At 36.5% G+C, this 13,967-nt stretch overlaps 1 protein-coding gene across 1 annotated transcript in view; it reads right to left on the minus strand.

Annotated features, from left to right (window-relative positions):
- Positions 1–13,967, minus strand: part of C9 (complement C9) — an 83,165-nt gene that overhangs the window by 35,829 nt on the left and 33,369 nt on the right. Inside the window, exons 6-7 of the mRNA XM_003899603.3 lie at positions 6,241–6,501; positions 1,298–1,538 (exon numbers count right to left, since the gene is read on the minus strand). Of these exons, the coding sequence (XP_003899652.2) occupies positions 1,298–1,538; positions 6,241–6,501 (502 nt within the window). The remainder of the gene's footprint in view (positions 1–1,297; positions 1,539–6,240; positions 6,502–13,967) is intronic.

Below are 13,967 nucleotides of genomic sequence, written 5' to 3' on the forward strand. Positions count from 1 at the left end.
CCTATGGAGCTTTTTCACCAAAGCAACTCCTAGTCTGAAGATTTCTTTGTGTTTTGATCACCACTCATAAACCTTTCTCTTCTCATTTTCAAGTTACTCAAGACCTCTGCCCTCTTGTACTCCTCCCTTATGTGATATCTCCATCAATATAGCTTCCAGGTGGAGCTCACAGTGACTTCACTGTGTTGTGGATATAGCCCTGTGAAAGTGCAAGATAAGTAACGTTACATTCCACTTGCCCCGGGAGAGCTTCTCTCTACCCAAAACAAGACTGAGGCATCAAGACCAGCTGGTTCTGGCTATGTCATGCTTTGTTATCCCTAAAGTATTTACTGACCTTGGGGAGAGTGTCAGGCTTTTACGTCACAGTTACATTCCACCCTTCACTTAACACCTGACACCTTGATACTCTGACCCCATAAAAGCCATTAAAGTGGTTTTTAGCAACGCTTTCCTCCCTAAGAGACACACCTGTAGTTACAAGGGCAGAGAGAAGGCATCCTGGCATCCATCACCTCCTTAGGGAATGTTATAACTAGCCATAATTACTTACAACATGAATGATTATAACTTACTTATATAGTCACTTTGCATTTATATTTTTCTTAAAAGACTTAGACGAACCCTTTAGGCCAGGCCAATAACTATGTATCAGCAGGCCTATCTTCTACCTATGACCGACATTGATAATTGACCATGGTCCTTTTCCCCGTGATTTCCCCATGACCAGAAATCTACTTAACATGAGCCCAATTCAGCCACCACCATATAATGAGAAGTGTCATCACATGAGGTAAAACCAATTTTCCACCCTTGCTTTCAGATGTTAGATTTATATGATAACACTGCTTCTTCTTTTCCTGCCAAAAGAAAATTTAGAACAATATTTTCCCTCCAATATTGAAGTATATTCTGGAAGATAATTGTGATATAGAAATTGGACTAGTCTGCTGATTAAGAAGTAGGTTATACAAATTATGTCTGTACTTTCTTTCATCTTTTGTTTAGTATTTCACTAAAAGTGCCAGCTTCTAATAGATATGAAATTGCAATATAATTGATCCATCTCTCAGTGCTGCTGCTGAGTAGAATATGACCAAGTCAGCTTATTTGAGATGGAAGTCAATTTGCTATTTAACAGGATTTTAGGTGCCAAAGGGCAGGAAGAGAGTCCTCTCAAAGGAGCCGGTTACAGGGCTTTGTATTCTTAAGATTTTAACCATTCAAAGAGGTTGGTGAACAAAATAATGTTTGGTCAAAACAGTATTTGAAGTCAGAGCTCTATTTCTAGGCATACCTTTCCGGTTCATGGAAGCTTTATCCAAAACATATATTAGTTCATAGAGTCCTCCCAGAGACCCAGAGCTACTGTAGTGGGTTCCATAGGTTTCCAAAAAGGCAAAATATTCTCCCTTTTCATAGGTAGTTGGCAAAGCTTTTATATCATCCACGAAAGTTGTTGTGAGCACAACATCACGATTTCTCATCATAAATCTTCCCAGATGAATTTCTCCTTTCACATGCAAGAACATTTTTTCCTGTGTTGTAGAGTAGATGAAGAAGAGAAACATGTATTTTATCCATCACTGCAAATGAAAATGTATGAAATTTAGAACTTCCATAGACACTAAATGTTTTAGCAGTGACCATGAGATACCACTCTAATCCACCAGAATGGCTAAATGTAAAATACTATCAACACTATCAATAAAATACTATCAACATCAACTATTGATGAGAATGTGCAGTGACTAAAACTCTCCTACATTACTGGTAAAATTAGATAGCCACTTTGAAGAACTGTTTGGCAGTTTTCCATAGTGTTAAACACATATTTGCTTATGATCAGCCAGCAATTCCACTCCTACATACTTACCTAATAAAAATTTTGTTCACAAAAGTATCGGTATAAGAATTTCATGGCAGCATTTGTCAGAATAGCTTAAAATTGAAAACATCTCAAATGTCCATCAAGAGAGGAATCAATAAACAACTGTGGCATATTAACACAATGGAATATTAATCATCAATAAAAAGGACAGTAAAACTACTGATACAAGTAACAACACAAATAAATCTCAAAAATATTATACTAAGTAAAAGAAGTCAGACATAGAAGAGCATATCCTGTATGATTCCATTTATATGAAGTTCTAGACTAGACAAAACTAAGCTGTGGTCAGATAAATCTGGGCAGTGGTCACCTCTTAGGTGGTAGGGAATTGAAAAGGGCATAAGGAATTTTTCTTGGGATAAGAAGCCCGAGTCTCTCTTCATGATGGAATTTTCTTGGTGTGATGTTCTTTTTTTTTCTTTTTTTTTTTTTTTTGAGACAGAGTATCGCTCTGTTGCCCAGGCTGGAGTGCAGTGGCCGGATCTCAGCTCACTGCAAGCCTGCCTCCCGGGTTTACGCTATTCTCCTGCCTCAGTCTCCCGAATAGCTGGGACTACAGGCGCCCGCCACCTCGCCTGGCTAGTTTTTTGTACTTTTTAGCAGAGACGGGGTTTCACCGTGTTAGCCAGAATGGTCTCGATCTCCTGACCTCATGATCCACCCGTCTCGGCCTCCCAAAGTGCTGGGATTACAGGCGGTGTGATGTTCTTTAACTCAATGTATTCTAAACATAGATCTTAAATAATTCCCATCTAAATATGCTTTTGTGTCTTCTGTGTTAAAACATTAAAAAAATTCTCTTGCTAAAGGAGGTGGCTACTCTAATGTACGTAATTATCAAAACTCATGAAACTATACACTTAAAATTTTTGCATTTTATTTTATGAAATTATACTTAAGTTGTTTTAAAAACAACAGTGGAAGGAAATGGAAGCATTATCTATAAAGCCCAATCTTGCTATTATGCAGATGAGAAAACTTATTTAAAGATATCAAGTTATTTGGCCCAAAACATACAAATAATACTTGAAGGCATTGGTACTAAAAACCCAGGTCTCAGGTCTCCTTGTCCCTTCCAGTCCACCCTCTCAATTTTTAATGACAGAGACAGGACAAACAATATTTTGAGACACGGAACTCAAGTCAGCCTAAACAACTCAACAGTTAAATGTTTCCTGGGCCAGGGCTGATGGCTTACCTTTCCCGGAGAAAACTAGGGCAGTGAACTATGTGATTCAGTGCCATAGCTTGTCCTGATGAAAACTAAACTACAATTGACATCCACAATTTTGCAAATGCATCTTTTGAGGGTCTCCTAACAGCTGTGGTTAACATATGATGATTATGTGGGAGTTTAAAATATTTTATTTCTTTTTAAAGATATACCTTGCTATATATGAACATCATACCAAACTGTCTTGTGTTCTTAAAGCACAATGTTGTCATCATGATTTAACTTTAGGTGACAGTGGGTGATCCAGTCTTTAATAAAAATCTTACAGTGACTTAGCCTGTATGTTATAGGTCAATGATCTCTTCATCTCCTGACTTGCACAAGAATTCTCAAATGCTTTATTCAAAGCATATTTGGATTTCTTTTCAATTTTGCTAAAACTGGGAAGTATATCTTGGGATTTGGGGTAAGAAAGACATGTGATGTTCTTTGGGTCAATTTACTTCAAAGGTAGCTCTTAGCTCATTACCATCCAAATATGCAGTTGTTTCTTCTATCTTAAATCAACAAAAAAATTTCCCTTGCCCTAGCTTGCCTGCCCAGCCACTACCCATTTCTTTGCCCTCACTAGAAGCAAAATTTATTCAGTTTTCTATACTGTGCATTTTCAATTCTCCCCTTCCCATCATTCATGCTCCTGACCTCACTACTCCAACGAAACGTCTCTTGTCAAGGTCTCCAATGACTTTCATAATCCTAAAGCCTATGATCACTTCTTAGCCCTCATCTTCTTTGACATGTTAGAGCAATTGACACAGTTCATCACTCTTTTCTTCTTAATAGAGATTATTTTCTTGTCTTCTAGGCCAGTGCTTCTCAAACTATAAAATGTGAACAAATCACCTAGAGAATCTTGTTAAAATGCAATACTGATTCAGTTAAAATGCAATTCTGGAGCACAGTTTAAGATTCTATCTTCCTAGTGATGTTGATGCTGCTGTTCCATAGACCACACTCTAAGTAGCAAAGTTATTGGGCAGTTTTTGGGTTCTTTTACTTATTTTCTATTGAAGTTCCCCAAGTTTGGTATTTGATTGTATTCTATTTTCTATGTACACTAACTCTGTTAGTGACCCCATGACTAAGTCAACAAGTCAATGTATAGCTCAGTTCCAGGTCTTCTCCCCAAACTCCAGCCTCATAACACCAACTCCTACTTGGCATTGCCAATTGGATGTATAATAAACACCTCAAACTTAACCAAACTAAAATTTAACTACTGGTCTCCCTCTCCAAACCTGCTCTATCTGAGCAAGTTTATTAGCAACTCCATTTTTCTAGTTGCTCAGGCCAAAAACCTTGGACTCTATAACTGTCCTATCTGAACTACTGAACTACCATCATGTCTCACCTGGATTCCTTCAGTAACTTTTAGCAAGACTCCTTGCTTTGGCTCTTAGCACCTATGATCTCTTCTTGACAGAATACCTTGAGTAATCATTTGAAATATAATAGGGAATGTCAATCTTCTATTAAAAACCCTCAAGTAGGCCAGGCATGGTGGCTCACACCTGTAATTTCAGCACTTTGGGAGGCCAAGGCGGGCAGATCCCTTGAGGTTGGGAGTTCGAGACTAGCCTGACCAACATGGAGAAACCCCGTTTCTACTAAAAATACAAAATTAACCGGGCGTGGTGGTGCATGCCTGTAATCCCAGTTACTCGGGAGGCTGAGGCAGAATCACTTGAACCCAGGAGGCGGAGGTTGCGGTGAGCCAAGATCACACCATTGCACTCCAGCCTGGGCAATAAGAGTGAAAATCCATCTCAAAATAAATAAATTAATTTAATTTAATTAAAAATAAAAATAAAAACCCTCAGGTGACCTCCTGTGTCACTCAGAAAAAAAGCCATGCTGAGTGGACTTTGAAGTTCTTCATGATCTGATTCAAGGTAACTTTTCTAATTTTTTATCCTTCTGATTCAGTTTGACTAACTTTTATCACACCAGGTTTTTCTTACATTAGAGACTTCTCTAACAGTTCCTTCCATCAGATGAATAATCTGAAATCTTACTCTTTGGCTATTTCCTCTCCTCCAAAGCTTTGGTCAGCTCTCATCTCCATGAAGCTGACCCTGAGCTTCCTTTTTAATCATGCCACCTGCAGGCATCCCTGCTTTCCTTCATGTTACTCTAATTTTCCTTGTATACCACAGCACTTAATACTTTGTAAATACCATATTACTTCTTTTTTCTATTATATGTATTATTTTTGGCTGTCTCTTTCTGTGGACCTTTTAACTCCATGAGGACAAAAATTTTCATCAGCTTGGTTCACAAATGTATTCTAAGTACCTAGGCCAGAGAGCTCACAATTAAACATTTGTTGAATGATTTAAAGAGTTTTCCACCTGTACGCTTGAGTGGGTACGCTTGTACACAGAGAGGTAATGTACAAACCCTTACAAAACAGTTACATAGTTAGACATAATGTAAGTGCTAAAAGTGAATTATTATTGTTAATGTGGGAGAAGCTTGTCTAAATAGGTGACTGTGGTATCAGAAAAGGAAGAATGAGTATTTTACTGGAAACATGTTGATTACAGAGAGTATATTTTACATTTATTCCAAGAGTGGTAGAACAAACTTCAAAATCTGGCTCAAATATTAAAACACACACACACACACACATTTTCAAAGTCTCAAATTAAACATATGATTACAAAGTAATCAGACCAATTTTATGTGCAATGTGTATAATTTCATAGCATCATTTCTTTAGAGACACATTTTGTAGTTAATAAACAGTGATCATTGTAGGTAAGGCATTGCAATGAATTACCAGAATTCTTCAGTATAATTCTTCATTAAAATTCTGATCATTATATAAATTGAATGGTATATTACCACAGTCTCAGTCAAAAAATGCTCTAAATTCTTAATACACATTTTCTGCTCACCACCACCAAACATATGATTCATTTACCACTGCCAAAGATTCTATCAGACTTTTTTTCCAGTTAGTATTCTTTCTGACATGCTAGCTACATATTTGAGAATTTGATCCATATTTCTTTTCCTTTTTATGATTTCTATTTGCTCTAAATGCTTAAAGAGTCTGGTTAGTTTGGAACCTTTCCATTATATTCCTATATTAACTGTTTGGTCTTACCTTCTTTGAAGAATATGACAAAAATAGTTGGTAAGTTTCATTTTTGGAATATGAAAACCGAAAATTACCCTGGCCATGTGAAGAATTTGAGGAGGCTTTTTTCTCAGAAGGCTTTTCAGTTTTAACTTTATTTGCTTCCGTGGGTGTAAATTTTAAAGATATATCTGCATTAAAATTTGATGTCTTCTCTTGGACGATACTTTTAAATGCTTCAATTTGTTCTTCATAGTGTTCGGTTCTTAAATTTTTCTCGCCTTTGGTCTAAAAGAGAATTAAAAAGTATTGTTAAAAACAAGATACGAAACAAAAGGAAAAACAAGCAGAACAGAACCAAACAGAAATCAAGCAATTCTTTGAAAGGCAGTAGAACAAAGGACTTAAGAGAAAAAGTGCTGGAGTCAGATTCCTGGGGTTCAAATACAGACTCTGTGACTTTAAAGTGATTATGCAACAATCTCTGTGTCCTTAGTATGATTTTTAGTCTATAAAACGGATATTCATCATATCTAGCACAAAAGGTCTTATAAAAATTTAGTGAGATAATGCATATAAAGGGCTTATAATATAGCAAACTTTTTTTTTCAACTTATTTTAAGCTCTGGGGTACATGTGCAGGATGTGCAGATTTGTTACATAGGTAAACATGTGCTATGGTGGTTTGCTGCACAGGTCAACCCATCACCTAGGTATAAAGTCCAGTATCCATTAGCTATTCCTCCTGATGCTCTCCCACTCCTACCCCCAGCAGTCCCCAGTGAGTGTTTTTCCCCCAACGTGTCCATGTGTTCTCATCATTCAGCTCCCACTTACAAGTGAGAACATGAGGTGTTTGGTTTTCTGTTCCTGTGTTAATTTGCTGATGATAATGGCTTCCAGCTCCATCCATGTCCCTGCTAAGGACGTGATCTTGTTCCTTTTTATGGCTGCATAGTATTCCATGGTGTATATGTACCACATTTTCTTTATTCACTCTATCACTGATGGGCATTTGGGTTGATTCCAAGTCTTTGCTATTGTGGATAGTGCTGCAGTGAACATATGCATGCATGTATCTTTATAATAGAATGATTTCTATCCTTTTGGATATATACTCAGTAATGGGATTGCTGGATCAAATGATATTTCTGCTTCTAGATCTTTGAAGGGTTGGCACAGTGTCTTCCACAATAGTTGAACCAATTTAAACTGCCACCAACAGTGTAAAAGCATTCCTTTTTCTCTGTAACCTTGCCAACATCTGTTGTTTTTGGCTTTTTAATAATTGTCATTCTGACTGGTTTGAGATGGTATCTCATTGCGGTTTCGATTTGCATTTCTCTAATAATCAGTGATGCTAAGCTTTTTTTCATATGTCTGTTGGCCACATGAATGTCTTCTTTTGATTAGTGTCTGTTCATGTCCTTTGCCCACTTTTTAATGGGGTTATTTTTTTTTCCTGTAAATTTGTTTAAGTTCCTCATAGACTCTGGATATTAGATCTTTGTCAGATGAATAGATTGCAAAAATTTTCTCCTGTTATATAGGTTGCCTGTTCACTCTGATGGTAGTTTCTTTTGCCATGCAGAAGCTCTTTAGTTTAATTGGATCCCATTTGTCCATTTTTGTTTTTGTTGCAATTGCTTTGGCATTTTCATCATGAAATCTTTGCCCATGCCTATGTCCTGAATGGTATTGTCTAGATTTTCTTCTAGGATTTCTATAGCTTTTGCTTTTAATTGGATCCCATTTGTTAATTTTTGTTTTTGTTGCAATTGCTTTGGCATTTTCATCATGAAGTCTTTGCCCACGCCTGTGTCCTGAATAGTATTGCCTAGATTTTCTTCTAGGATTTCTATAGCTTTTGGTTTTACATTTAAGTCTTTAGTCCATCTTGAGTTAATTTTTGTATAACGCATAAGGAAGAGGTCCAGTTTCAATTTTCTGCATATGACTAGCCAGTTCTCCCAGCACTATTTATTAAATAGGGAATCCTTTTCCCATTGCTTGTTTTTGTAAGAGCTGTTGAAGATTAGATGGTTGTAGGTGTGCAGTCTTATTTCTGAGTTCTCTATTGTGTTCCATTGGTCTATGTGTTTGTTTTTGCACCAGTACCATGATATTTTGATAACTGTAGCCTTGTACTATAGTTTGAAGTCAGGCAGTGTGATGCCTCCAGTTTTGTTCTTTTTGCTTAGAATTGTCTTGGCTATACAGGCCCTTTTTTGTCTCCACATGAATTTTAAATTAGTTTTTTTTTTCCTAATTCATGAAGAATGTCAGTGGTAGTTTAATGGGAATAGTATTGAATCTATAAATTACTTTGGGCAGTATGGCCATTTTCACAATATTGATTCTTCCTATCTGTGAGCATGAAATGTTTTTCCATTTGCTTATGTCCTCTCTGATTTCCCTGAGCAGTAGTTTGTAGTTCTTGAAGAGGTCCTTCACGTGCTTTGTTAGCTGTATTCCTAGGTATTTTACAAGGTTTTTTGTTTTTGTTTTTTTGTTTGTTTGTTTGTTTTAGCAATTGTGAATGGGAGTTAATTTATGATTTGGTTCTTTGCTTGCCTGCTGTTGGTATATAAGAGTGCTAGCAATTTCTGCACATTAATTTTGCATCCTGAGACTTTGCTGAAGTAGCTTATCAGCTTAAGAAGCTTTTGGGCTGAGACAACGGGGTTTTCTAAATATAGGATCATGTCATCTGCAAACAAAGATAATTTGACTTTCTCTATTCATATTTGAATACCCTTTATTTCTTTCCCCTGCCTGATTGCACTGGCCAGAATTTCCAATACTATGTTGAATACGAGTCATCAGAGAAAGCATCCTTGTCTTGTGCTGGTTTTCAAGAAGAATGCTTTCATCTTTTGCCCATTCAGTATGATATTGGCTGTGGGTTTTTCATATACAGCTCTTACTATTTTGAGGTATGTTCCTTCAACACTAAACTTTCAATTAAACTTTTTTCTTTTTTTTTTTTTTTTTGCCAACTTGGCTATTGTCAGGTTATTGTCAATGAGAGGGTTGATATATAAGTGCTTCAGTTCTCTTTTCAGAGATCTTCTGAATTAGGTGTAACTTGTCTGGGAAGGGGACACCTGTATCTTCAGACAGTGTCATGAATTGGATTTAGTAGTATGTATTGAGTGGTTGTTCTGCATGGGAAACCTAAAGCTACTACTGTCTCATGAAAAGACTGAAATGTATATAGTTATCTTTAAAACAAGACATGTTGAAGAAACTTCCTAGCATAACAGGGAAAAGCAAACTAACCATTGTCACTTCCCTACTTAGATCCTTCCAATATATTTCTAATGACTTTAATATAGTCTAAACTAGGTTTATTTCTAGTCAATCTTTCCATCACTGTGTGTCAGCCATCTAGCTGTTCCACAACCCATGCTGTTCTTACCCTAAGTCCCTTTTATGCTGCTTTGACTTTCTGGAATGTTCTCTTACTCTTCCCCCCCGCCCCCAATCCTCCCATAGCACACACCACACACACACTCCCTCTCACACATACACACAAATCATAGGCCTCAGGTTGATTAATTCCCACTCTTGTTTCAAGTTTTACCCGAAACATCACTGCTTTAGGAAAGCCTCTCCTGATACAACAGACTAACAAATATTTTTGCTGCAAGCTTTTATGGCTCCTCTTTTAAAACAAAATAAAATGAAAACCACTTCTTTTATAATTACTTATTAAATAAAACTCCAGTCTTTGACTCTAGCTACATCTCAGCACCCTATAGATACAGGGCTCTTTTAAAACAAAATAAAATGAAAACCACTTCTTTTATAATTACTTATTAAATATAACTCCAGTCTTTGACTCTAGCTACATCCCAGCACCCTATAGATACAGGGTCCAGGCTTAACCAGTGCCAGGCCAGCTTCTGTGGCCTCAGGCCTGAGGGCAGTTTCATGGACAAAGGTTCCAGCCTTAACTCAGGCTTTAGACAGGCCCAGAATGAGGCTGATCCCTGTATCCCCAGACTCAGGATTTTACTTGCAGACTAAGCCTCCAGCTATGCCAGGTTGGCACCCATATATCTCAGCTTCAGGCCAGCTTCCATGACCTCAGGCACCAGGCCAGCATCTGGGACTCAGTCTCAAAGGCTGGTCTCTGCAGACTCAGGCTCCAGTTTCACCCAGTGCCAGAATGGCCACTGCAAATCCAAAAATCAGGCCTGAGACGGGGATCCAGCCTCTAGGCCCATCCCAGTGCAAAGGCAGCCCTATTGGTCCCAGGCTCCAGGCTAGCCTTCATGAATTCAGGCTCCAGGATGGTCCTTATAGCCTCAAGATCCAGTGGACCCACTGGACCCAGGGTCCAGGCCCACTTCTGTAGACTCCAGTGCTAGGCTGACCTCTATGGATACAGGCACCAGGCTCGTTCCAGCAGACCCAAGCTCTAGGCCTTCTCCAGTGAATCAAGGAGCCAATCACGTTTGCCCAAGGACTCCAGCATCAAGCCTGCTTGTGGACCATGCCAGATGACTTGCCCAGAATCTCTGGACAAACTGATTAATGAAGGGTTATCCCTGCCGAAGTCGGTCTTTAAGGGATGGAATAAGTGCTTACTTCTTCGAAGGCATAGATATGCATGGCCACAAAGATCACACATAATCAGGGAAACATGACACCACCAAAGGAACAAAATAAAGCTCCTGTAATTGACCCTAAAGAAGTGGAAATTTACAAACTGCCTGAAAACGAATTCAAAATAATTATCTTAAAGAAGCTCATTGAGCTGCATGAGAATACAGACAGAAGACTAGATGAAATCAGGAAAAAATATATGAACAAAATTAGAAGTTCAATAGAGAGAGAGCATTAAAAAGTACAAACAACCAAATTTAGGGAGTTAAAGAACACAACAGATGAGCTGAACAATTTCATAGTGAGCTTCAGTAGCAGATTCTATCACACAGAAGAAAGAATCATGAGCTCAAAGACAGTTCATTTGAAATTACCAATCAGAAAAACAAAAAATAGAAAAGAATAAAAAATAGTGAAGAAGTCCTGTGGGAACTATGAGCACCATCAAGTGAACCAGTATATGTATTATGGTGTCCCAGAAGGAAGAGAGAAACACAAAAGCGTAGAGAGCTTATTTAAAGAAATAATGACAGCAAATTTCCCCAAAGTGGAGAAAAAAACGAGCACCCAGGTCTATGAAGCCCAAAGAACCCCAAATACACTATATTTGAAGAGATCTTCTCTTGGACACATTACAGTAAAACTCAAAAGTCATACAACAAAGAGAATTTTGAAAACAAGAGAAGAACAACTCATCACATATGAGGGAGCTCACATAAGATTACTAGCAGATGTTTCAGCAAAAGCCTTGAATCCAGGAGATAGTGAGATGATATATTCAAGAGTACTGAAAGAAAAATAAACTGCCAATCAAGAACAGTATACGGGGCAATTCTGACCTTCATAAATGATGAAGGAATAAAAAATTTCCCAGAGAAACAAAAGCTGTGAAAGTTCATTACCTCTAGACCTTCCTATAAGAAATGCTAAAGGGAGTTCTTCAAGTTGAAAGAAAAGAATGAAAATTCATAACATAAAGAATTTATGAAATTATAAAATTCACTGGTAAAATTAAGTACATAGTCAAATTCAGAATACTCTAATACCATAATGATGATGTACAAATCAAGTATATCTGTAGTATGAAAATTAAAAGACAACACTATTAGAAATAATAATAGCTACAATAGTTAAGTAATACACAATATAAAAAGGTTAATTGTGACATCAAAAACAAAATGTGGGGAGGAAAAGTGTAGAAGTTTTTAAAATGTGATGGAATTTATGTTGTTAACAGTTTAAAATAGCCTATTATAACTATAGATATTTTATGTAAGCTGCATGGTAACTCATGAAAACCACAAAAAAATCAACTATAATAAACACAGAAAACATAAAAAGCAAAGAATTAAAGCATATCAGTATAGAAAATTATCTAATCACAAAGGAAGATAGCAAGAGAGAAACAACCAGAAAGAACATACAAAACAACCAGAAAATAATGAACAAAATGGCAGTGGTAAGTCCTTACCTACCGATAATTATCTTAAATGTACTCAATCAAGAGATGTAGAGTAGCTAAATGGATTAAAAAGCAGGCCCCAACTATTATATATGCTGCCTATGAGACTCACTTCACCTTTAAGTGCCAAAATACAGCAGGGATAGCTAAATATACCAGATAAAATTTTGACTTGTCAAAAACTGTAAGAAGAGACAAAGAAGATCATTATATAATAATGAAGGGGTCAATTTTGCAAGAGGATATTTAAATTTCTATGCACCCAACATCAGAGCACCTAAATGTATAAAGTAAATATTAATAGATCTGAAAGGAGAGACAAACTGCAATAAAATAATAGTAGGGAATTTCTCAATACTCCACGTTCAACAATAGACAGGTCATCTGGAGAGAAAATTATTAAGGAAACATTGGAACTGAACTACACTTTAGTCCAGATAGACCTAACAAATATACACAGAACATTCCATCCAAAGTAACATAATACATGTTTTTATTAAGCCCACATGGAACATTCTTGTGGATAGATCATGTATTAGGCCATAAAACAAATCTTAAACATTTTAAGAATAGTAAAATAATATTAATGATCTCTTTTGACCACAATGGTATGAAGCTAGAAATCAATAACAGGAGAAATTTTGGAAAATTCACAAATATGGAAAAATTAACATGTTCCTGAACAATAAGTCAACAAAGAGATTAAAAGTTTAAAAATATCTTAAAATAAATAAAAATGAAAACACAACATCCCAAAACTTATGGGATGCAGCAGAAGCAGTTCTAAGAGAAAAGTTTATAGTAATAAAAGCCTACATCAAAAAAGAATTTCTCAAACAATCTATCGTTATATCTTAAGGAACTAGAAAAAGAAAGGCAAACTAAGCTTACTAAATTAAAATTAATTGAAATAAGAGAATAATAAAGATCAGAGCAGAAATAAATACAATAGGTAGCAGAAAAACAACAGAAAAGACCAAGAAAACCAACGGTTAGTTTTTAAAAAAAGAAACAAAATGAACAAACCTTTAGCTAGGCTAACTCAGGAAGAAAAGAGAAGACTCAAATAAAATCAGAAATGAAAGAGGAGATATTACTGTTGGCTCTTCATATCTGCGGATTTTGCATCCATGGATTCAACCATCATTGGATCAAACATGTAGTTGATTCTACAATGGTTGCATCTGTACTGAACATGTACAAACTATTTCCCTTGTCATTGTCCTCTAAACATTATAGTATAACAACTATTTAAATTTAAATAGCACTTACATTACTTAGGTATTCTAAGTAATCTAGAAATATTTAAATTATGCTGGAGGCTGAGCGTAGGGTATATGCAAATATCACACCATTTTATATGAGCATCTAAGAATTTAGGTATTTGTGAGTGGTCCTGGAACCAATTCCTCATAGATACCGAGGGATAGCTGTACAACCGATACCACAGAAATGTAAATAAACATAAGATATTACTATGAAAAATTATGCACAAAGAAATTGAATAACCTAGAAGAGATGGATACATTCCTAGAAACATACAACCTGTCAAGACAGAATTATGAAGAAATAGAAAATGCAGACCAATAATGATTAAAAAGATTGAATCAGTACTACAAAAAGTCTCCCATGAAAGAAAAGCCCAGAATCTTAAGGCATCACTGACTGATGAACTGTA

This window comes from Papio anubis, chromosome 5 (assembly GCF_008728515.1).
Source record: "Papio anubis isolate 15944 chromosome 5, Panubis1.0, whole genome shotgun sequence".
NCBI classification, from domain to species: domain Eukaryota; kingdom Metazoa; phylum Chordata; class Mammalia; order Primates; family Cercopithecidae; genus Papio; species Papio anubis.